The 27,339-nt window shown below is 35.1% G+C and overlaps 1 protein-coding gene across 2 annotated transcripts in view; it reads left to right on the plus strand.

Moving 5' to 3' along the window:
• The window catches only part of Shrm (shroom), a 1,116,164-nt gene that overhangs the window by 250,579 nt on the left and 838,246 nt on the right, over window positions 1-27,339 (plus strand). For both annotated transcript variants that reach the window (XM_072540517.1, XM_072540518.1), the window contains exon 3: window positions 13,196-13,330. In XM_072540517.1, coding sequence (XP_072396618.1) covers window positions 13,196-13,330 — 135 coding nt within the window. The remainder of the gene's footprint in view (window positions 1-13,195; window positions 13,331-27,339) is intronic.

The raw sequence follows: 27,339 nt of genomic DNA on the forward strand, positions 1-27,339 counted from the left end.
TATATATATATATATTGCTTGATATGCACTTCGCTTGTGCCGCTGGTTAATAATCAAACTCCGTGCGAAAACAAAACTGACTTTATTTTGAATTACACAATACATGAATATATAAACGCTTATTAAGTATTATGTCCGCTCGCTCTGAATGCTGTATCACCGATCCCGTCTCGTATTTGAGTGCTGTCTGTCGTCTTTGGGGTGCCTTAAGGGACTCGCCTTATCTTCACATATGGCATAATATCTTCCTACGCTACTATGTTGCCGGGTTGTAAAAATGTATAAAATAAACTTGAATTAGATAGAGGCGTGAACATGGCCCCCGCCTTGGCAAACACTGCCAACAAAATCGTCTGCTAATGCTAAATGTTCAAATGTTTAAACTACACTTAGTCCGAAACGGGTAGCGGACACACCTTGGAAAAAGAACGAGTTATGATACCATTGTCTGTCTTTATCCTAAAAACTCTGGCTACACCATCACTGCCGCGTAAAAGTTCGATCACGCGACCTAACCTCCACCTTAATGGAGGTAAATTGTCCTCTTTTATGAGCACTAACGTGTTTTCCGCAACTTCACCGTTAGTAGTAGTCCATTTCGTGCGTTTTTGTAGTTCGGAGATGTATTCTTTGTTCCATCGTTCCCATATATGCTGAGAAAGCTGCTGAATATGCTGGAATTTTGAGAGCCGATTAACTGGAACATGACGCAAATCTGGATCTGGATTGGTAATAAGTGGTCTTCCGATGAGAAAATGTGCAGGGGTTAATGGGGAGAGATCATTTGGATCACAGGATAAAGGATGAATCGGTCGGGAATTTATTATAGCTTCAATCTGCACAAGCAACGAATAAAATTCCTCGAACGTTAAGTGCGCGTTTCCCAAAACCCTATGCAAATGATGCTTAACTGTTCTTACTCCGCTTTCCCACAGTCCGCCAAAATGTGGAGAATAGGGAGGTATGAAGGACCACGAAATATTATTCTTTAGCAAGGATTCTCTTATCGCGGGAGTGTGCTGCTCTAAAAATTTTCTTAACGATTTTAACTCCGAACTAGCTGCTATAAAACTGGTTCCATTGTCGGAAACCATCTTTTGAGGCTTGCCTCTTCGCGCAATAAATCTTTTAAAGGCCAACAGAAATGATTCCTTAGACAGTTCTGTAACTAATTCTAAATGTATGGCCTTCGTACAAAAACAAATAAAAAGACACATGTAACTCTTTATTAGTTTACAACCTCGACCCTTTCTATCGCGAATTAAGAAAGGGCCCGCATAATCTACACCTGTTACAATAAATGGTGGGCCACCTGCGAGACGCTGGGCAGGTAGGTCACCCATTATTGGCTGAATGGATTTAGATTTTAATCTAAAACATTTTACACATTTGTGTACGGTACGTCGCGCTAAATTTCTTCCTGATAACGGCCAGAAAGTTTCTCTTATAGTTGCAAGTAAAAGCTGAGGACCAGCATGCATAAGATCCTTGTGAAAATGATTAAATATTAACGACGTAACTATATGATCTGCCGCTAAAATGATGGGATGTTTTTTGTCATACGTAAACTCGGAATGCTTTAAACGCCCGCCTACTCTCATGATGCCCTGATCATCAAGAAATGGAGATAAATTGATGAGTTTGCTGTTGTTATCTAAAGATCCCTTTTGGTTCAAATGCTTTATTTCATTAGAAGATGACTGTGCTTGACATAGTTTTAGAAACGATTAAATGCAGAATGTATTTCATTCAAAGAAAGGGGTTCAGAAGTTCTTTCCTTATTTTTACACATGCGGATGAATCTGAACACATATGCAGCGGTTCTTTTTAAACGTAAAATATTAGAGAAGCGCTCAAATGAAAATACTTCCGTATTCTGTGTTTCATCAAGTTTATTCGTAAAAACCTTTATGTTTTTCCTTGTTTCGCTTGTTTCAGTAGGGACAACTTGTAAATTTGGCCATTTATCTGAATCTTGCACGATCCACTCCGGTCCATGCCACCATAAGTTGCACTCTATTATTTTATCTGGTTCCACGCATCTGGACACTAGATCTGCAGGATTATCCTTGCCTGGCACATGACGCCACTGCGCAAACGAAGTGGTTTCCTGGATCTCTGCTACGCGGTTACTAACAAACGTCTTCAATGCATTGGCTGCTGTTTTCAACCAGCTAAGTACTATCGATGAATCTGTCCAGAGGTAACACGTATCGAATTGCACATTTAATTAATTTTTGACCTTATTGGTCAAACGCGATAAAATTACTGCTCCACAGAGCTCTAAACGCGGCAAGGTAACTGGCTTTAAGGGCGCAACCTTGCTTTTTGCACATAATAAGAATGAATACGACCTGCCTAACGAATCGGTAGATTTAATGAATATGCAAGCACCGTACGCCTTTTCTGAGGAGTCGCAAAATCCATGAAGTTCTAGTTTGACTTTACTAAAACATATAACATGCCGAGGTATTTTTAAATTGTTTAAGCTTCCTAATTTATTCCTAAACTGTAAATAATTATTTGCTAAATGCTCCGGTATGGGATCATCCCATGAAAGACGCTCGAGCCATAGTTGTTGTAACATAATTTTCGCTATGATGGTACACGCACTTAATAGACCCAAGGGATCAAAAATTTGAGCTATGTCCGATAATAAAGTTCGCTTTGTGATTATATGGCCCAGAGATGAACTTATGCTATAAAACATAGTATCTGATTGCGGTGAGTACAATAATCCCAAAGTTTTCGCCTTCTCGTTTTCACCGAATTGAATAACGGAACCCGTAGTTGAATTATCCGGTATATCTCTCAATATTTCAGGATCATTTGAATAGAATTTACGCAATGTAAATCCTCCGCCTTTGAGGACCTCAAAAAGTTGTTTACATGCTTCGCGCGCTTTCTGTTTTGAATCAAAACCTGTCAAAAGGTCGTCCACATAAAAATCGGATTTAATAATGCAATGTTAGGATTTTTAGCTTCTTGCTCCTCTGCCAATGTCATTAGACATTTAATCGCTAAGTAAGAAGAGCATTTCATACCGTACGTAACTGTTTGTAACTGAAATATTTCAATCGGTTCTTCCGGATTATTTCGCCATAAGATACATTGTAAGGATTTTTGATCATCTGCAACCAATACCTGACGGTACATTTTTTCTATATCCGCACTAACTACATATAAGTGTGTTCTAAAACGCAATAAAATGGAGAGTAAATCATTTTGTAAGGTTGGTCCGGCCATTTGAATACTATTTAATGAAATGCCGTTTGTAGTTGGCGCACTACAATCGAACACAACGCGCAAACGTGTCGTCAAAGAATTTTCTTTTAAAACTGGATGATGTGGCATAAAATAAAATGTAGTATTTACCCTAAAGTCTGTTGCCGCTTCCGTAATTCTGCATAAACCTTTCATATGTCCTAATTCTTTATATTCCTGGATGAATTCGCTATAAAGAGTTTTAAGATTGGCATCTTTATTCAACTTACGCTCGAGATTTAAAAATCTATTTTTTGCTTGACGAAATGAATCACCGAGTGAACTTATCGGTTCTTTGAATGGCAATGATACTATGAATTTGCCTGTCGCGTCGCGTTTCACCGTATCTTCGAAATGTTTTTCGCATGCAATTTCTTCGCCCGAGAGTGCAGGTTTTCCATTGAAAACCTCTTCAAGTTCCCAGAACTTACTTAGCTGTTCTGTAACTTCGATTGTGTTTGTGAAATTACACTTAGTTATTCGCATTTCTGATGCTTTGTTTTGGCTGATATACGGCCCTGCTATGATCCAGCCAAACATTGTTTCTTGCATGAATGGTTTATTTTTACCTAAACTAATTCTGTTTGCGCCCAGTATTTGCCAAAATAGATCACTTCCTATCAACAATTCGACCTTTTGTGGTTTATGAAAATGATTATCCGCTAATTTTAAATGTTTAGGTATCTGCAAATCGCTAATGTTTATTTCAGATGCCGGCACGCACCCCGTAATTTCTGGTATTACGAAACAATTTAAAGTTTTATGAAAAGTTATATCGCTACGCGACTGTATATTTATTTCGCATTTGAATCGAACGGGAGATGCAATATTATTTATGCCCATGACTGATATGTTCGCGCTTGTCGTTTTTAATCTAAGTTTATCGCATAAATTTTCGGTTATGAATGAGCTTTGTGAACCGCAATCTAACAAAGCTCGCACTATGTATGCCTTACCTTGGCCGTCAAAAATATTAACTAATACTGTGGACAGTATGGTTTGATCTGCAGCGCTAACTGCCGAAACTGACAAATTGGTAGTGTTTAAACTACCTTGTATATTATCTGCAGATCGTATATCGCTCGCGTTTTCTACCGGTTGATGAACTAAAGATGCGTTCTGTTCGCTTGATCTATCTGGATGTAATAACGTATGGTGTTTTGACGCGCATTTCTTGCATGTTGATTGTCTACACCGCTTATAGAAATGTCCAGGTTTAAGACAATTCGTGCAAAGATTGACCTGCCTTACTTTATCAAACCTGTCCCTAGATGAAAGTTTTGAAAATTCGCCGCATTGATAAATGGTGTGTTCCCTTTTGCAAATAGGGCAACAGTGTGTATTATCCGATTTATTTAAAGTTCCCTGTGATGAATATAGACCGCGAATGTTATGTGAATATTTCGTATTCCGTGAATATGCGCCCGCCTGAGAAATATTCCGTGTATTTTGTTTTTCAGCTTGATTTACCTCAAGGGATTCTAAGAGGTCCGCCCTTGATTTTAAAAACGTTTTAAAATCATCAAAACTAAGAATTTCATTATGTGTTTTGCTATTCTCCCATGCGCGTAAAGTCGATGTATCGAACTTACAAGAAATAATATGAATAAGGAGTATGTCCCACGAATCAGTAGGTAGCCCTAGCTGCTTTAACGCATATAAATGCTTCGAAAAAATGTCAACTAATTGCCGCAATCTATTAGATGACTCTTTATGTATTGGCTCTATATTAAATAAGGCATTAATATGATTGGAAATTAATAATCTCTTATTATCGTACCTTTCCCTAATTAATTTCCACGCAACTGCATAATTTTCGGCGGTAAACTCTAATGTTCATATTACCTGCGCCGCACCGCCCTGTAATGAACTTCGTAAATAATGAAAACGCCTTATATTGTCTAAGTACTCATTTCTGTTAACTAAAGATTCAAAAAGATCTGCAAAATCTAACCAATTATTATAATTACCATCAAATTTTGGTAACTCGATAGGTTTAAGCTCAATACAATGCCCTGTATATGAATTCTTAGAGCGCTCACTTGCTTTATCGCTTTCTATACAAGCTACTTGTTGATTATCGCGAATGATTTTTCGCGCTACCGCTAATTGTGAATAATATTTGTTATAGAATTCTTCGCGCTCCGTATATTAATCCTCTAATAATTCAAATTGAACCGTATTTTCTATTTGCCCCTGAACCTCATCGAATTCGCCCTGTAAATGTTCTATATTATTTACCATTTCAATAGCCTGTAATACTTCTAAATCTGAAATCGTTTCACCCTTAGTTACTTTATCATTTAACGCTAATATAAATTTCGAAAATATTGTGAGTTTGCATTTAAAACCGCCCCTTTTTCGCTTTAAATTCTCCATAATTTTATAATGAATTAAACAGTAAACAGAAACAGATTATAAATCGCTTGATATTCGACCTTAACGTTCTCAGAATTATCACATGTGCAGAATAAAGGTACAAAGACTGATAAATAAAAGGAAATGTGAAATGGATATGCTCACCAAAATATTTGTATGTTTATTGTAACAGCCCTAGCCTCCTGGCGCCAAGGATCGGCCTCAACTCGTATAATAGATCTTCACAGATTTTAAACCCACAGTTGTCCAATTATGTAACTGTCTTAAGAATAACGTTCGACAGTCTATAACGCGCTCGGGCCACTATGAATGCACTATCTCTCCCGCTAATTTGATGACACAAATATGAGTTCGGAATTCGGTGAATTTACACTGTTTCAACACAAAAATTTGATGATTCGGCTCGAATAGACCATGTATTTGCTTGATATGCACTTCGCTTGTGCCGCTGGTTAATAATCAAACTCCGTGCGAAAACAAAACTGACTTTATTTTGAATTACACAATACAATATATAAACGCTTATTAAGTATTATGTCCGCTCGCTCTGAATGCTGTATCACCGATCCCGTCTCGTACTTGAGTGCTGTCTGTCGTCTTTGGGGTGCCTTAAGGGACTCGCCTTATCTTCACATATGGCATAATATCTTCCTACGCTACTATGTTGCCGGGTTGTAAAAATGTATAAAATAAACTTGAATTAGATAGAGGCGTGAACATATATATATATATATATATATATATATATATATATATATATATATATATATATATATATATATATATAATAAAATATCTAAATTTTGTGATGTTAAATTAAAAGATTTAAAAAAAATTGAACTTATTTATGAAAATAAAAATAATTTCAATCAATGCTAAGTACTCTTAGGTAATTGTCCCAAGACGATTGACAGTTGAGATAGAAAAAACCAACCTGACCGTTAAAGACAAACTCAAGATGTATCCCGTCAAGATCAGGCGACTTGTCAGTTTTCATGTCTCAGAAGCCTGATGTTATTTCTTCGGTGGTGAATTCGTGGGAGAGTTCTGATTTATGTCTGGCTGTTTGGCGTAAGTTATTGAGTTTATTTTTCTATATATTTTGTGTATTTTTGATCACGTGGAGCTCTAGATTTTAAGCAGGTCCCAATATTATCTGATCTACCTTTTAAAATTTATCTCCTCCTTTGTTTTTATTCGTGTATCTTTCCGAATTTCATTTAGTGTTTCTAATAGGTTATTAGCTACGTACGGTTAAAATCCTAGATGCAGTCATTGTAAAGTTCTTCACATTCATATACCCAATTATTATAACCTAGCTATAGAAAGTTTTAATTTCCAAAGAATTCATGATAATGTACAAATTACACTAAGTGATTGTTGGGGTAAATCGCTTGTTTGATAAATCGCTTGCGTAAAACTGATACACTAGTATAGACTTTATTTTTATTAAAGTAACTTACAAAAATCTCATTGCAAAAAACTATTGTTACGCTCAAATTAAATCTGTTTCTAACTTCATTCATTTCTTCTTTTTTCATCTGCTGTCACTTCTCAACTAAAGGTGTGGACAACTGCACCTACTCTCACGGCAACTGCACTTATGTTTTAATTCTCCGTAACATACCGGCCGCCTTAAACGTGTTAACACTTTCAACTATGTCCTGTGCTTCAGTCGGTAATATACAAAGTTTTGATACTGGTCGTTTAAACATTTTATTGTTTATTCGGACTGTTACCACTCGCACTACTCCATCAGTTCCTGGATGAACTTGTTCGACCTTAGCCATTGGCCAACTTACGGTTGGAGTCTGTTCATCTATCACTAGGACAATATCTCCTGGTTGGATGGTTCGCTCGGAATGTTGTTTCCACTTGCTTCTGATTTGTAGTTCAGCAAGATATTCTCTCTTCCATCTTCTCCAAAAATGCTGGAGAATTTTTTGTAATCGCTCGAAACGCTTGAGACGATTTTCTGGTATCTGACTGACATCTCTGTCTGGCAGCGAAACTAAACTTCTTCCCAGAAGAAGGTGAGCGGGAGTCAAAGGATTTAACTGATCAGGAGAGGGTGTTATAGGGCATAAAGGACGTGAATTAAGAATTGATTCGACTTGAACCAGTACTGTGTGAAATTCTTCTAGATTTAAATGTGCTTCTCCCACAACCCTCTTAAAATGAAATTTAAAACTCTTAACCCCGGCTTCCCAGATCCCTCCGAAATTTGGCGCTCTGGAAGGTATGAAATGCCAATCTATTCCTTGCTCGGTGAAGTAATTATTGAATTCTTCCGATATCGCTTGATTTTTGAGAAAGTTATTAAGACTTTGTAGTTCCCTTTTTGCACCTACATATGTTTTTCCATTATCTGAATAAACCTTACTTAGTTTTCCTTGTCTGCTCACAAATTGTCTAAAAGCAGCTAGAAAACAAGCAGTGGTTAGATCAGATGTAACCTCTAGGTGCACAGCCTTTGTCGACAAACATACAAATATACATACATAGCTTTTTATTAATTTAGAACCTCTAGTCAATCGATCTTTTAACAAAAACGGACCAGCGAAATCCGTTCCTATATTAATGAAAGGTAAATATTTTGTTATTCGTGTAGCTGGTAATTCTCCCATAATGTAATTACCAGGTATAGGTTTTGCTCTAATGCATGAGATACAGTTCCTGACAATTCCCTTGCAAATATTACGTCCAGATATTGGCCAAAACCTTTCTCGAATCGAAGCCAACAACATAGTTGGCCCACAATGCATCAATCGTTGATGCTCAGATTTTAAAATTAAACTTGTTAGTACATGTTTAGGTGACAAAATTATTGGATATTTTTTATCGTATTCGTAGGTTGACTTCTGCAACCGGCCACCCACTCGGATAATACCATTCTCTAAAAATGGGTTTAAAGATAATAAGGTACTATTGCGTTTCAATCTTAAACCCTTACTTAATCTTTCAAAGTCTTCAGGAAAAGACTCCTTTTGTGCCAAGGTTACTAATATGTCGAGTGCGTCTCTTAATTCATTACTAGTAAATAAGCCCACTCTTTTTTCCTTATCGTATAAATCTTTCACCTTTAGCCTTAATTGACAATTGAATATAAATCTCGCAATATACGCTGTTACTCGAATAAGTTTATTCAAATTTGAAAAACGTGTGAACAAATTAAAATTATCAATTAATATTGAGTGATAAGCAGTAGCCTTTTGCTCTGGTAAGCCTTCAAAATTTAGAATTTTACTAGATATAAATTCTTTTAGATCATTTGTAGTTAGCCAACTAGGACCATTCCACCACAAATTTGACATAAGTATCTCATCAACGCTCATACCCCTAGAGACGAGATCCGCGGGATTTTGATCAGTCGCTACATAATACCAATCACTCACATCTGTTAGTTGTTGAATTTCATTTACACGATTTGCTACAAATAATTTCCACTTACTAGCTGGACCTTTTATCCATGATAATGCTATCTGTGAATCCGAATAAAAATAGCACTTATCAAACTTAATTTGTAAATCCTTTATTGTTCTCTGTGCCAGCTGTGCTAATAGCAACGAAGCACATAGCTCTAATCGCGGTATAGTTAATAACGTTTTAACTGGTGCTACTCTGGATTTTGAACATAAAAGTTTGGATATATATTGGCCTGATTGAACTTTACACCTAATATATATACAACAACCATAAGCCTTTTGGCTAGCATCGCCAAATCCATGCAATTCCACAGATACATACGTAGACACTGTGACCATTCTGGGTATGGTAAGATAAGTAATCTTTATTAAGTCGTCCTTGAAATTCAACCATACATTAACTATCTCTTCGGGAAGATTCTCATCCCAATCGAACCGCCCTTGCCATAGTGACTGCATTAATAATTTCAAAACTATTACAATAGGACCGAGTAGACCTAGAGGGTCAAAAATCTGCGAAATAGACGACAATATAACGCGTTTCGTGATAGCTTGGTACGCTTTAAATACTGGCAAGGAATATTTTATGGAATCAGATTCAGAGTCCCATAATATCCCTAATGTCTTGTTCGCCTCTCCACTGTTTATGTTTAAGACACTTGATTCCAAGCTTGTATCTACTTGGAATTTTGTCAATAATCGTCTTTTGTTACATAGCCATTTTCTGAGTTGAAATCCTGCACTCGCTAAAATGGATGTCACTTGTGCTTGTAAAGTCAGTAATTCATGCTCACTATCTGCTCCTTCTAGATAATCATCCATATAGAAAGACCTTTTTATCGATTCACTCGCTTTAGGATTACTTTTTTCATGTTCACTTGCTAATTGTGTTAGACAGCGTACAGCTAAATAAGGAGCTGAAGCCGTACCGTACGTCACTGTGTTCAGCTGATAACATTTTAAGTCATCGGCTGCGTTTTGTCTCCAAAATATTCTCTGTAGTTTACGTTGTTCGGGAGATACTTGAATCATTCGATACATCTTTGATATGTCTGCAGTCATAACAAACTGATACTTTCGAAACCGGAGAACTATTGAAAAAAGATCATCTTGCAAGGTCGGTCCTACACATTGTACCTCATTAAGAGACAGACCGGATTCCGATTTCATTGAAGCATCAAATACTACTCGAACACGTGTAGTTTTACTTGTTTCGCGAACAACTGCATGATGAGGCATATAGTATGCTAATTGTTGCTCTCCTTCTTCATCAATCGCACTCATATGTCCCGATTGTAAGTACTCTTGCATAAACATATCATAATCGCGTTTTAGCTCGGGATTTTTTAAGAGCCTACTTGTGAAAAATATCTTTGTAAAGCACTCTTACGTGAATCACCTAGATCTGTTAAATTTTCCTTAAATGGAATCGATACAATGAATTTATTGTCCGCTGATCGCTTGAATGTATTTTTGAAATACGTTTCGCAATATTGCTCTTCTTCTGAAAGAATCGTTTTTACACTAGAATGAACATCTTCTATCTCCCAGAATTTCAACAATATTTTATCAATAGCCTGCTCCTGGCTCAACTCGCTGGAAAAATTGCTAGCATGCTTTTCTACCTGGCTAGAAGTTGAGCTTATCACGCCGCCCAAGATCCATCCTAATTTTGTCTCTTGTAGAACAATTTTGCTATCTTCTAATTGAATCCTGTCCAATTGTAATATTTCCCAGAATACCGATGATCCTATTAACAGATCAATTTCTCTCGCTCGATTGTAAGTATGGTCAGCCAATTTAATATCCTTTGGTATTTTTAAAATGTTTTTATTAAATGAGGTGGTAGGTAGCTTGTCGGTAATATTTTCTAACACTAAACAATCAATAATTGAATTGAAATCGCTTGTACAAGATGATATATTTAGTTTCACTCGATTATTTAACTTGGATACCGCTTGCCCTACTCCTATTATTTTAAAATTAACCGACTCCATACTTATATTTAATTTTTCACAAAATCTTCTTGTTACAAAGTTGCTTTGTGATCCATTGTCTAACAGAGCCCTACACTCATGTACATTTCCTTGGCTGTCCTTAATATTGACCAATGCTGTTGACAGAAGCACTTGTGATGTTATAATTTTCTCGCTAAAACAAGTATGACTACTTTCTACTTGTGTATTGTTATGATTTTCACATGTACGTTGTAATGTTCGATTGTCATTGTTAATATTTCTACAATTATCGCTAGATTGTTTATGATTATTATTTTCCCTTGTATTATCGCTAGATGCCCTAGTATCCCTAGAACTATCGAAATGTAGAAGACTGTTATGTCGACCTCCGCAAGCTTTACAACCTGAATGCCTACAACTCATAATGTCATGTCCTGGTCTCAAACAATTCTTACATAAATTTAATTTACGAATCTCAGGTAACCGCATAGCTGGGGATAAGTTTAAAAACTTTTCACATCAGAAAAATAGTATGTTTTCCTTTACAAAAATAACAAGTAACCGCACCTGATCCCGCTTGATAAGTACTTACAAATGCATTCCTCTTATTGTTATTAAATTTGTTATTAAAACCTTTAAATTGAACTTTTTCTTTTGTATGCTCATGAACTACATTTGAAACTTCAAGCTTCTCTAATAATTCACATCTTTGTTTTAAAAATTTATTAAAATCAATCATTGTCGGCAAATCGCCCTCAATTCTAAATAGTTCCCATTCTCTACGAGTATATTTATCTAACTTGTTAGTAAACAAATAAATCAATAACCTATCCCACATGTTTACATTTTCTCCTAAAACTTGCAATACTCGCAAATTCTTAGTGAAGCTATCATAAAATGATCTCAAACTTACATGACTTTCTTTTTGTATAACAGGATATTCAAATAATTCTTTTATATGACTATGTATTAATAAACTCGTTTGATCATACCTATCTTTTAACAAATCCCAGGCTATTATATAATTATTCTCGGAAACTGAAATTGATTCTATCAGCCCTAATGCTTCATCACTCAAACATGATCGTAGATAATAAAATTTTTGAATATTAGACAATGTACTGTTATCGTCAACTAAGGCTTTAAATGAATCTCTGAACTCTATCCATTGTTGAAAACTGTCACTGAATTTTGGCAATTTTATCGCGGGCAAATCGACAGCTCTTGAGCGATTTTGTTGAATCGGAGCATCGCATAAATTATAACCTGAAGAGACTGCACTATTGCTAGTATAAAATTTATCCAGTTTTGACTTCATATTACTTATTAGTGCAAAGTATAATTTTTCAAAGCATTCCCTCTCGTCCTCGTGCTCTTGTAATCCAGTTTCTGTTGTCTCAGCTAATTCTATTGCTTCTTGTTTAATATTAAATTCTACGTATAAACCTTCGATTTTGTCTAACCTTACTTCTAATTCTTTGGCAGTTCTATCGTCTAAATTCGCCGAAAGATTCTCGAAAAACTTACTTTGCCTAGACAATTGACCTTTTAATATGCCCCTTTCTCTTATTAATCTGTTAATTTCAGAATTCATCTTAGTACTAGTTCAACCCAAATAAAACTCAATTCGAAATATAGGAAATGTATGGTAACGGTAAATTAAATGGAAATTATAAGGAAAAACTCACCTTTGTTGAGGTTAATGTACACGTGTTTCTAATCGCTTGCACTGGTTTTTCTCACTATCCGGCTGGAAGGACCAAAAAATGTTGGGGTAAATCGCTTGTTTGATAAATCGCTTGCGTAAAACTGATACACTAGTATAGACTTTATTTTTATTAAAGTAACTTACAAAAATCTCATTGCAAAAAACTATTGTTACGCTCAAATTAAATCTGTTTCTAACTTCATTCATTTCTTCTTTTTTCATCTGCTGTCACTTCTCAACTAAAGGTGTGGACAACTGCACCTACTCTCACGGCAACTGCACTTATGTTTTAATTCTCCGTAACAGTGATATAATTTAATGTACACGATTTATTAATGTGCAAATTTTATTCACATTCATAATGAGTTTTATGTATTTATATTACAATAATATGTGTTTAATTCACCAAAATACGTCGTATCTGTATGAAAAAGTTAATTTTATTTAAATTTTTATTTCAGATCATACGAAATCATAAGAATGGTGGATTTCATAGATCAAAATCATGGGCAGATCATACGAATTATCCTAAAGAGAAGATAATTTCATATACCAGACCCTATATAAATAGGCAGTACGTAACTTGCACACAGGAGGTTAGTTTTACCCTAATTAATCGGTATTTATTTACTTAAATTGAAGTATTTCAACTTTTACTTAATTGAAGTACTTATCATTGTTCTGATGATCATTGGCATCACAACAATGAAAATTTCTATTTTCCGGAACACGAGCAATTATTCCATTAAATTTCTTACAGTGAAGTGAAAGTGATCCATCTGCCTAGCTAACTTGGTTATCAGATCGACCTAGGTATTAATATTGCGATACTAAATTGCGTTCCGTATGGACAAAAATAAAAAAAGAAATTATAAAAATCATTTTTTTAAGTTGCACTAAAAACTTTACAAAAAATGTAACAGACTTGAGATAAATAGATTTAATGAGGTGGCTTTTGGCCTATTCCACTGCGACTTTTTCAAATCGATTGTGGTCCTTTAATCGTAGATTACATTCTCTAGCCTTACCTTTTTTAAAAGATATGCCTTCGAAACTGAATCTTCCATGTAGCTCTTTGCCGGTGATTTTTCTTCGCCTAATATAAAGAAGGCCAGGCTACAGCACTGACACAAAATATGATCTGCTGTTTGTTCCTCTGGATGACAGAATCTGCATAGATCATTATCTGCCAATCTCATCAGCTTTAACTGCCTATTCAGCTTACGATGTTAGCCTGTTAGCAGACCTTCTATGACTTTGACTGTTTTTCTGTCTATGCTTATTATGTCTGCTGTAAATTTTGGCGAATGTTCCTTTAAATTGAATGAACTGTTTCGCCTGTCTATGTTCTGGTAAATCCCTCTACCATTCCAGAGGTTTGGGAGATACCCACTTACTTGTAGCCGTTCTTGTTACTGCCTCAGCAATACCGCTGAAGGATTCTGGTCAAATGAATGGCATTAATGAATGTTGTTTGGACATTTCATCTTTTTTTTTGCTCTTATGACCCTTGTGCCCTGGTACCCAGAAACGGTCTCCTAATTTATTTAGGACACCCACACAATCTCATACTAGCTTAGAATTGACCTCTACATAATGAAGTGCCTTAAGCACTGCCTGACTATGTATGGAGATGGCTATTGAATGGTGCGTTCTTTTCTGCCTTTCTATTTTTTTCAAGTTGTGATGGATTACCCTTATTTATGATTGAAAAATTGTGATATCGTTGGATTGATTTACCGGGAAATGTATCCCTTGCTTTATTCCTACTTTACCGTCCCCTACACCCTCCGATGTTTTTTAGCCATTAGTGTACCAGGTAACTTTTGCTTGTATGGGTACACCTTCCTTCCAGTCTTCTCTGCCTAGTATATTAATTTATTGTCAAAGCTCTATCTCGAAGCTGTTGCATCGATGGGTTGCCCCATTATTGTCGCTGAGGGTCGTGGTGGGGTTGCTCGTCTTCCTCTGGGTTGCGGGATAGATTGTCTGGCAATTCGTTGTTTTTCCCTGGTATATGGACGACTTCGAAGTTGAATTATTGTGGGACGAGAGCTCAACGGGAAATCTTTGCTTTGTCAGACTTGTATTCGTCCAATCAGAGCAAGGCGCGGCTATCCGTGAATAGGGTGAACCGTTTGTCTTGTAGAAAGTGTTCATATTTCTTCTAAGTCCAAACCACTGCAAGGCATTCTTTTTCGTTGATGTGGTACCTACGCTCTGCCGGATACAGTTTGGTGGAGCTGTAGACCACTATCTTACCACTAGGTCCTTGGAGCAGGACTGCCTCCATGCCAATGTCTGAAGCATCTGTTTGTAAGCTGAACCGTTGACTGGCATCTGGCCGTTTTAGTTCTAGCTTACCAGAGATTGCTGCATTAATCTCTTTGAAGGCTTTTTCGGTTGTGTCATTTCATTTGAACTTCTTGTTGCCCGCTGTCAGGTCTGTTAGTGGTGTGACCATGTAGGCCAAGTTCGGAATAAATCTCGTAGCCAGCTTGCTGTTCCTATGAAGCTTCTCAGTTGCTTCAGGGTACGTGGAGTGGTAAAGCCTTGGATCTTTTGGCAGTGCTTCTGCAGTGCTTGTGTGTTCAGAGCCCTGATCGTGTGGCCCAAATATTCAAGTCTGCTGCGAATTTACATTTTTTTAGGGAAACCCAAAGGCCATTGCATAGAAGTCTCTCAAGGCCAACTGTTAAACACTTCTTCCACGGTAATGCTATTTATCTTCCGGTAGTCTATCAGAATCTCGGTGTTCCGTCTTTTTTCGTCACAATGACTACAGGACTGTTGTAAGGGCTCTTACTAGGTTGGATGACTCCCGCGGATAACATTTCCTGGACCTCTTGGAACAATAACTGGCTGGTAATTGTCGGTGTGGCGAGCCGGTTATAGAGCTCCAGTTTATCTGCTACACGTCTGAGGTCCTCTTCGGATCGGGACGTCGCTAACCGCATGTGTTTGGCTTCAGTTGATCCACTATGATGCGGCAGCCTTTTCCATACGGGATTTCTGGGATTACTCTTCTGAAAAGAGATATCTTTATTGTGATGGACTCGGCCGCTGACTTCTTCCTCTGCCATTGACCGTAGTTTGGCTAGCAACTTAGTCATCTGGGATGAATAGTTGAAGTGGTCTATCAATCGGTTAAAGATTGTTTGATGGTCTAATCTAGGGTTGGCGTAGTCTTCTACCCAGTCCTATGTTGAGAAGGTGCTCGGTAGCTGTCTCCAGAAAATTTCTGTAGTATAGGTCGCCATCGAGACTGAGGTGGTGTTGGCGTTGATGGACTCATCGGAGGCGCTGTCTTCGTCTATTGCGCTAGCGTTAGCGCTGTAACTGCCTGCATTAGGGCTGCCAGTAGCGTCGGCAGCTCGGTCGATGTTTGGGGTTTGCGTGTCCTTGTAAGTTGAGCGCCATGTTGCTGAGGCTAAGGGAGGTTGCAGATCACCGTCAGTCGCTCTGTCCGTTGAGGTGGACGATCTTAAGGTAATATGTGATTCCATGTTTAACATAACTGTATAAAAAAGGAAGTCAAGAGTAAATAATAAATGTCTAAGAAATTAAACGTGCGGTGTCAGTTTGTCACTCAGATTCCCTATCTAAGAGTGTCTCTGAGTGAATCATAAAAACCAATGTTTTGCTCGGAAGAGACACTTCTTGTTTGTCTCACCGCTGCCTCCACTCACAATACGATTTGCAAAAGTTTGAATTTCGGAGTATTCTTCGGAAACCGTCTTTTGTAAACGTATAGAATAGAGTTAAGCGGTGTTAGTAGTTAAGCTTGTAGGAGCTTATAGCTAGTTGTGCCTCTGGGCGCAGTAGATGTCCAAACTAGCCTCCAACACGCTAAAAAAGAAGGTGAAGGCAGTGCTGAAAAAAAAGGTAAAAGGTTCGAAAAGCTCAGAATCCTAAATATACTTAAATAATAAATAATAAGTGTACTGAAAGGTAAAGAAGTCAGAAATTAGCTGATATAGCTGGAAGAGGTATATTTAAGTATATATTTATTTCAGGTATTCATCTGCCGCAACTTCCGTGGTCGTAGATTTCATACTATATTCTTTTGACACCATTTATTTGTGCATTTAAAATATTTCTTTCTTTTCCCGCTATATACATATACAAGATGGCGAATCATCAAACGGGCCATAGGAAACTCAATGGGAAATTCTAAATTGTTGAATTACTGCTTTCCTAATTATTTTACACCAAAAGTCAAGAAAAACTATTTGTAGAGGAATGAAATATGTATCGAAAACAAATGTTAAAATTGTTCTACGAATTAAACATATTCCAAAATTTTGGAAGAATATGATACATTTTTCAGGCCACCCCTTAAAGTCAGACCACACGCGGTGCAAGAATATGTATGACGTGTTTCTGATATTTGACAATATTTGAATTACCAAAATTTTTATTTTGTGATTCGTTGTTTAAAAACAATAAAGTTACATACAGAAGTTAAAACACTTCACAATTGTATTTAGGTATATAAAGACATATAGTTAAAACTTTTAAAAAATTTTACAGTAGCATAACGTTTTCGATCTAATCAGATCATCCTCAGTGCCTTATGTAGTTGAAGCTAACAATAAATTTGTGACTGTGACATCCATATATGGGTTTACATCATTCCAAAATTAAATTATATGGTGACTCTAGGTCGATGACATTGGATAAAATTTAATACTTGAGGAGCTACATGTCTCCCTGTTCGGTTTTTAACACGTGGTTCTTGTCAGTTAAAACGACACAGACCAACTGACAGTTGGTTATATTTTTAGAAATTATTATAAATTATTTTTAGGAAGGATCACAGTAAAACTATATTGAAATTCTTTGAATTGTTATATAACCTGGAATTGAATTGAAGTAGATTATAATATCTTACGTTAAATAAAGTTCTGGCAGTGCTCGCACTATTGCGTGAATACAACATTATTGCGATTTTTCGCGAACCAAGTACATTTAATAAACTTTATTGCTTTTTAAACAATATAATTTATTGTTTACAAAGTATTATTTATTGTTCACTAGTAGTAGTATTTATGAAAATTTGCTGTTTATAATTTAATCATAAAATAAAAATATTGACAATTCAAATATTGTCAAATATCAGAAACATCAATATGACCAAACGCAACATGTCATATACATTATTGCACCGCGTGTGGCCTGAATTTAAGGGGTGGCCTGAAAAATGTATTATATTTTGCAAAATAATGGCTTTTGAAATTAATTTGTAGAACAATTTCAACTTCTGTTTTTAATACAGATTTTAGTCGTCTACAAATAGTTTCTTATGACTTTTGATGTAAAATAATTAGGGAAGCAGGAATTCAACAATTTAGAATTTCCCATTGAGTTTCCTATGGCCCTTTTGGCGATTCACCACCCGAAGAGAGAAGTAATATATTAGGGCGTTTACAACTTTTATTCCTTGGGCGGAGTTTAATTTGTAGAGTTGGCCATATTTGGAAAATGAATCGATTAACGTTAGAAATTTAGTATTTTCTAGTGTGACTGTATCGAGATGTAATATTTGGAAAGGTTTGATTGCTGTGGGGGTAACATTATAAAATGGTTTGATTGGGTTTCTATCGTATTAAGTTAATTGACAGATTTCGCACTCATTTATATTTGAATCGAAGCCCTTTGATTGGACCAATAATATATATTTTTTATACGTGACTCGGTCTCATCCAATCCTCTATGGTTTTGTTTTCCTGCATGGTAGTTTTTAATTATTTCTTTTATTTCATCGAGGGAAACATCGATAAGTTTTTTTAAACAGTTTATGAAAGATATTTGGGAATTTTTAAAGAATTTTTGGATGACTACGCTTCGTATATAGGATTTTCAAAATATAAATAATATTTTGTTCTTGGAACAATATATTCTTTGACGAATTTTATGACATCTTTTTCGAAATTGTTTTTCAAAAATTGCACTAGAATCCTTAACTTATTATTAAATAATTTAATAATACTGGGTTTTGCTGGTTCGAAGTTTACTTCGGAAATTATTATTTAGTTTTTTTTCTACATTTACGGCATATTCTGCGATTGGGATGCGTGTGTTTTGGTGTGTATCATCGTCATGTGTTATCATCGTCATCTGGGTCTTCATTTCCTTCAATTCAACATTCAACTATGAGTGATTCGTTTTCTATATCATTTTTTGGAGTATTAAGTAGTTCTTCGTCAATATTTATTATACGAGTATAATCAATTTCTTCTTCGGTATTTAGTTGTGCTTCATTTGTTTCATTTACGCTTAATTCTATCCTGGATAGAAAATCACTATTCGTGTTTAATGCACCCTTTTTGTATATGATATTGTAGTCATATTCCTCCAATTTAAGGCGCCATCTAACTAACTTTGAGTTACGGTCCTTTAAAGAAAATAGCCATTGTAATGGCTTATGGTCAGTTAGAATTGTAAATTTATGACCGAAAAGATAAGGGCGAAAGTATTTTACTGACCAAACAATTGCAAGAAGTTCCTTCTCAATTGTTGAGTAGTTGGTTACGCTTTTATTTAGGGTTCGACTAGCAAACGCTGTAGATAAATCAGATCCCATTTTTTCCTTGGCTCAATACAGCTACTAATGCAAAGTTGCTTGCATCTGTGGTTAAGTTAAATGGTTTAGAAAAATCCTAATCTCCATTTCATCTTGATCAGGGAGCTCCCAGTTAATTATTTCTTGTTCTTCATTTGGTTGAAGTATTTTCTAGGTGGTCAGCAAACCTGTTGGCCTTTTGTATATTGCTTCTTGCCCAGCTACCATTAGTATTTCTAATTGGTGGTATTCTGTAAGATTGGCCTTTTTAATCGTTTGGTAGCCTTCCACAATGAGTAATCAGTAGCGCTATCATTTGATAGTTCACTAAGGTAGATGCTAACCGATTAGTTTTTAGTTTTTTGAATTTTTAATTTTTATTTTTTGTGTGGCATTATTTAATCTAGTTTTATCAACTGGTGCTCTAGACTGATGCCACTTGCGTCTCAGTTTTCTTTTTTCGGTTATCATTTCTCTGATTTCTTTCGGGTAGTTATTTCCTTTTGTCTTTTTACATCTATATTTAAGAAAGGAGATAGAAAACGATGCGAAAACTACAGAGGAATAAGCGTAATATCATCAATAGGAAGATTATATGGGAAGATACTGCGAGAAAAGATAGAACAAGCGATAATAAGCAAAATCGGGGAGGATCAGGCAGGCTTCACAGCAGGAAGATCATGCATAGACCACATATACACACTGGAACAAATGTTGGAAAAGAAAAAAGCAAAAAATAGAGATATACATTTGGCATTTGTGGACCTGAGAAAGGCGTATGACTCTGTACCAAGGTCAGAACAATGGAAGGCATGTACAAATTAGAAATACAGACGGAACTCATAGAAGCTACAAAAGCTCTGTATAAAGAAAAAAAGTGTCCATTAAAATGGGAACAAGAATCATAGGAGACTTCACCACAACAAAAGGGCTCCTGCAGGGTTGTTCCACATCTCCAACCCTATTCAAAATATACTTAGAGAAAGCCTTGACTACATGGAAAAGAATATGCGAAGACATGGGAGTACCGGTACGGAACGAATACCTATATACCTTAAGCTTTGCAGACGATCAAGTAATGATTGTCTGGCAGCTTTGAAATCAACAGTGGATTCAAACAGGGTAATGCGTTATCTCCACTACTTTTTAACCTTGTATTAGAGAAAGCCATGAGGTCGGCCGAAATAAAAACAGAATTGCTATCGGTTCAAGGTCCCAAGCTATTACTCGCATATGCAGATGACATAGATCTCGTTGGAGACTCCATCCTATCCACAAAAGACATCTTCAACAAGGTGGAAGGAGCAACAAGTGAAGTAGGGCTGAAGATTAATGAAGAGAAGACGAAATATATGTGTATAAATAGAACGACACGAAGAGACAGAATAGGACAAAATGTGACGATCAACACCTTCAATTTTGAAAGAGTACAACGTTTTAAGTATCTGGGGGCCGTAATCACAGCTGACAACGATGTTACTGAAGAAATAAAAGACAGAATCCAATCTGCAAACCGCTGTCTATTCGCACTGGATAAGCTCATAATATCAAAAAATCTTACAAAAAGTTTAAAGATCAAAATCTATAAATCCATCGTCAGACCTGTAATAACATACGGATGCGAAACGTGGACCATGACCAAAGCAAACGAAGAAAAGCTCAGACGCTTTGAACGAAAAATACTTAGAAACATTTTCGGACCCCGCCATGACATCACCACAAACCAGTATAAGATCAGAACCAATATCGAATTAAAAGCACTCAACAATGACGCCGATATTCTCCAAGAAATTAAACCACAGCGACTAAGATGGGCAGGCCACGTGCACAGACCGCATAACGATAGACTTATAAAAGTGGTATGGGAAGATATTCCCACAGGAAAAAGACCACTCGGACGTCCCAGAATGCGATGGAGAGATAACATCCAAGCAGATCTCCGGAAAATGAACATTCCATTTGACCCTAGGTTGACGAAAGACCGAACAAATTGGAAAAAAGTTGTACAGTCAGCCAAGACCCACCCAGGGTTGTAGCGCTACGTGATGATGATGAAGTAATGATTGCACAAGACCAAGACGACCTCAGCTACATGATGAAGAAACTACAAGAAAAATATACCAATGCTGGCCTAGATATTAATTAACCTCGCGAAAACAGAGTACCTATCTACAAGTGAAGAAGACATAGAAGATCTACAGATTGATGACAACGTAACAATCAAAGGAAAGGATAAATTCAAATACTTGGGGTTTATAATCACGAAAAAGGCAACAACAGAGGAGGAAATTACACAAAGATTAGGACAAACAAGAACAGCAATCCGACAACTTAACTCAGTATGGTGGGATAGTTACCTAAATATGAAGACAAAAACACAGATTTATAAAACATTTGTGCGAGGTATTATGACATATGGAGCTGAAAATTGGATCATAAACAAGAAAAAGATAGTATGATAGATATTCTCATCAATAGAGAAACAGACATACTAACATATATAGAACAAAAGGACTAAAGTGGTATAGACATGTAAGAAGAACTAGCCACAGCAGATGGATAAAGAGAATAACCGAATGGAGCCCCATAGGAAGGAGGAAAAGAGGACGACCCCGAAAATCCTGGAGGAACGAAGTAGACGACGCCATGAGTAAGAGAGGCCTAAACGATGGAGAATGGGACAACAGAGAGAGATGGAAACGGTTGAGTGAGGGATAGAATCCCTGAATATATATATATATATATATATATATATATATATATATATATATATATATATATATATATATATATATATATATATATAAGAATAAGAAAAAAGAAGTACTTGTGACTCGTTTGGAACAAATATATAACTGTTTTGGATGGGTTGGAGTCAATAATAGGGCTATTGGTTAACTATTTTTTTATTCTCGAGCTTTCAATTGTGTTTACAATTATTATCAAGAGCTAAAAAAGACAAAATACTTACAAGGTTGAACTAAAAAGAAAAAACAATTTTTGTTAACTTACCAAATAAAAATTAGTTTGGTAAGTAAAAATCACTGTTTACATGTTCAAAATATTTAATATAAAAATGTTTTGATCTAACAAATGTTTCTCCGAAAATTTCTATAATTTTGAAAACATTTTTTTAATATAAAAATAATTGAATTTATAAATAAGTTCAAATAGCAACCAATTACAAATAGCCTCAATGTCATAAATGCCAACATAAAATTTTTATTTTTGACAATTATATTGCCAAAAGTAAAACTTCGTTTAAACATTCTTTTTTGTTTAGTAACAAAAAGAAGAAGATTTATTCACCCTTGACAGATGTCTGAAAGAATGTGATAGATATATGGAGAATTAAATATGACATTTTACAAGTTTTATATATAAATCATAAAGAATTCTTTATGATTTATATATAAAACTTGTAAAATGTCATATTTAATTCTCCATATATCTATCACATTCTTTCAGACATCTGTCAAGGGTGAATAAATCTTCTTCTTTTTGTTACTAAACAAAAAAGAATGTTTAAACGAAGTTTTACTTTTGGCAATATAATTGTCAAAAATAAAAATTTTATGTTGGCATTTATGACATTGAGGCTATTTGTAATTGGTTGCTATTTGAACTTATTTATAAATTCAATTATTTTTATATTAAAAAAATGTTTTCAAAATTATAGAAATTTTCGGAGAAACATTTGTTAGATCAAAACATTTTTATATTAAATATTTTGAACATGTAAACAGTGATTTTTACTTACCAAACTAATTTTTATTTGGTAAGTTAACAAAAATTGTTTTTTCTTTTTAGTTCAACCTTGTAAGTATTTTGTCTTTTTTAGCTCTTGATAATAATTGTAAACACAATTGAAAGCTCGAGAATAAAAAAATAGTTAACCAATAGCCCTATTATTGACTCCAACCCATCCAAAACAGTTATATATATATATATATATATATATATATATATATATATATATATATATATATATATATATATATATATATATATATATATATATATATATATCCTTTTGTTCTTTCGACACTTTTCGTGCTGTTGTTCCAAGAAGCTTGTACATTTTTATTGAGTAATTCTACTTCTGCCTCTACTTGATCAACGGTGCATAATGGAACTGAGAGGTTAATCTTCTCTTCAAGGTCTATCTGGAAACTTTTCCAGTCAGTATTTTTGTTAACGAGTCTAGGGGGGCTTTCTTTTTTGATAACAGTGTCACTGAATGTGAGAATAATTGGAGAATGGTTCGAGTTCATATCCAATGCCTCTTCTATCTCTAGGTAATTTGTTGAAATATTTCTGACTACAAAGAAGTCGATAAGGTCTGGGATTTTATTTGTGTCAGTAGGCCAGTATGTTGGCTTTCCCGTTGATATTGCGTCGCATTTTATATATTTCATTGCTTCTAAAAATTCTTTCCCTTTGGTGGTAGTCAGTCGTGACCCCCAATGCGTATGTTTTGCATTGAAGTCTCCTCCAAGGATAAATCTATGTCCTTGACTGGTCAGAAAATCTACATATTGATTTTTCTTGATGGCATGTCTTGGCGGACTGTAAACTGCTGTGACGATTACCTTATAGTTTTTACATTGAATTTTTACTGATGTGGCCTGAAATTCTTTAGTTCTGTATCCCATTTCCTGATAGTGCATAATATTTTCTTTTATTATTACTGCACTACCTCCTTTGGCTGCATTATCAGGGTGAGTAGTATGATAAGTTTTATAGCCTCTAAATCTAATATATGACTCATTCGTAAAATGGGTTTCAGAAATGAGGCATATGTCTATTTTTTCTATATCTAGTATCGCTTGTAGTTCTTGCTGATGTTTCAAGATGCCATTTGCATTCCATTCTACTATTCGTAAACTACCCGCCATTACCAAGTCTTTTAGGTATAGCTCCTTTGGTGCTATATTCTATTCTGGTTATACGCTCGTCCAGGTTAGTTAATCTCTCTTAATATTTTCTGTAATGTTTGTTCTATTTTCAGATCTGTTTGATTACTATAGTTTTCTTCGTTACTTTTAACAGCTGCTACCATGCTATAAGTTCTTGTTTTGTTTTCTTCTTGTTTTGTATTTTCTACAGGTTTTGGATGAATTCTTGTGGTTGTCTGGGTAAGGTCTGTTTCTTGTTATATTTATCTTTATTTTTTGTATTTCCTTTGCCACGATACATCCTCTATAGTTAGCCGGATGTCTCTCTCCACAGTGGACACATTTAGGTTTTGCGTCCTTGGGTTTCTCACATTTGGCTGTTAGGTGTTTTCCTGTGCAGTGGACACATCTTGGTTCTTTCGCACAGTAACCTTGTGTGTGTCTATATGCCTGACATCTCTTACATTGAGGTACCAATTTTGATATCTGAGATCTCATAGATTCTATTGATATTTTCGTCATTTCTGAATACCAACATAAACATATTTAGTGGTTGCTTTGTTTTGTATTTTAATTTCGGTATGACATCTATTATCTTGAATCCTTTATTACTTAAATCGTTCATGATCGAATCTTTACTGGCTGAATGATGTAACTTATTGAACATAACTTTAATGAGTCGGCTTTGTTTATTTTCATACGTATGCCATGGATAATTTACTTCACTCAACTTTTTCGTTAATTCTCTGAAGTTTTCTTCACTATCAACATTAATTTTAGCTTCTTCGATAGGTGAAGTGAAACTAATTTTACAGGCATTCTCAGAAGAATTCAAAATACTGCAAATGGTTTTATTATATTGAACTTTTGTTAAACATTGTGGGATTTCTAAATTTCCAATTTTGGTATATTATTATTACATCATCATTATTGACATTTTTTCTGCTCGACTCGACCTGTGAGCAATTTGGTATGAAAATAAACATTAAAAAAACCAAAGTGATGTCAATCCGAAAAAACCAAAACGTACCTCAACCTTGCACAATAAATGGGCACATTTTAGAACAGGTCAATAGATTTAAGTACCTGGGATGTTGGATCGATAGCAGCCTAAATCCTGATCTAGAAATAAGATCGAGAATAGAACCGGCCAGAAAATCTTTCGAAAAAAATAAAAAAACTGCTTTGTGATTCTCGAATAAAACTCGAAATTCGACTACGTTTATCAAAATGCTACGTCTGGTCGACTCTTCTATATGCAGTTGAAACGTGGGCCCTTAAAAACATCAACCGTAAATAAATTGGAGGCCTTTGAAATGTGGATCTACCGGAGAATACTCAAAATTTCATGAACATCGCATACCTCAAACGAAGAAGTGCTGCATAGAATAGGCAAGGAAAGAGAACTTTTTAACACAGTAAAAGTTAGAAAAACATCATACCTAGGCCACATACTGAGAAATAATAAGTACCAATATGCCCAACTTATAGTGAAAGGAAAAATCGAGGGAAAGAGAGGCCTAGGAAGGAAAAGACTATCGTAGCTCAGAAACATCCGACAATGGACAGGGCTAAATTTTGAACAGCTAATAAGAACAGCTGAAGATAGAGAAGAGTTTAAAATTGTAGTAGCCAACCTCCATTGAGGAGAGGGGACTTTAAGAAGAAGAAGATTGACATTTTTTATGTCTATCGAAATTATTTGTTAGATTCTAGGAGGTACTATTATGCAATTCATGTTTTCCTTGTTACTGTTATGATAAAAAATTTTAATTTGACTATTTTTTGTAATTAAGACATTATTTTTGTAAGGTCTATTTTGGCATTAAGTTTCTTAAGATTGTCTGATCCTAATAAATAATCAAAGTAGTCATGAAATTTAAATATACTTGACTGATCCTAATAAATAATCAAAGTAGTCATGAAATTTAAATATACTATAATTTAATTTCATATAATTTTTGGTTTGAAATATTTTAGAAGTAGGAATTACAGTACAAACATTTTGTTGGGTCATGCCTAATGCGGTTGAAACTTGAAAAAGCTTCCGAAAAATGGATTTTTTAAAATATTTTTCCACTACATTTGGAACAACAAAAGATTTAGTACTACCGGTATCAATTAAAACTTTCAAGAAAAATTATATACAGTAGTTCACTTTCTTTATTTTTTAAATTTAATAATTCTATTCTATTTGGTCCGAGACAAGTTGCTCTGAAAAATGGTCATTATATTCAGAATTATTTATTTCGTCTATATTATGTAGTTCTTCTGTAATTATATTTTGTGGATGGTTTGAAAAATAATTTTGATTACGAGGTTTATATCGGTTTTGATAATTTTGGTTCAGTCTGGAAGTATTAGTTGTTGAAATAGTCATCGGACTTGGGTTTGGAAGATTTCGGTTTTGATTTGGTCTAAAAACGTTATTATATCTGCTACTGCCAGGTTGATTTTGATTATTATTAAAAGTCCCATATAAATTTGGAAATCATTTGTTAGAACGTTTAAAGCTGTGTTCATATCAATAGAGTTTTTAGTACGCATAGAAGTACCCAAGGGTTCCTTAAGACCACGTAGCAATACTCTTAAAGCTAAGTTTTTGAAATACCTACCAAGTATCTCGTGTTTGTTAATATTAGAACGAGTTTGCAACAAAGATATTTGGAGATTTAAGAGATGCTGTATTTTTTGGAAAAACTCAAATGGCGATTCATTGCCTTTCTTGAGGGGTGTGATTTCTATACTAAGTATACAGACGTCTCTTTTATCTGCATATGTGTTTAATCTTTTAAATTTTCCCAAGTTCTTATAGTACATGAAGAAATATTTATGGCGGCACCCCTTTAATTTTTGCTAAAATGCTAGAAGTCAAATATTCATTTTGAAAATCGGTTGAGTCGGTTATATTATAGAATTTATTGACTAATTTTTCACAAATCTCTATGAAGCGTGTAAGTAAAGCAACTTCTCAATGGAATTCTGGGATCATGTCCAGATATTCTTTTTTGAGTTGAGGTAAAGTCATAGTTAATTTGGATTTTGATAAAATAATTTTAGGAAAAATATTAGAAGTATTTGGTTGAGTTTTAAATGATAATTTATTGTTGTTTGAGTCAGAATCTGAGTCAGAATTACTTGA

The sequence above is a fragment of the Diabrotica undecimpunctata genome, chromosome 8 (genome assembly GCF_040954645.1).
Source record: "Diabrotica undecimpunctata isolate CICGRU chromosome 8, icDiaUnde3, whole genome shotgun sequence".
NCBI classification, from domain to species: Eukaryota; Metazoa; Arthropoda; class Insecta; order Coleoptera; family Chrysomelidae; genus Diabrotica; species Diabrotica undecimpunctata.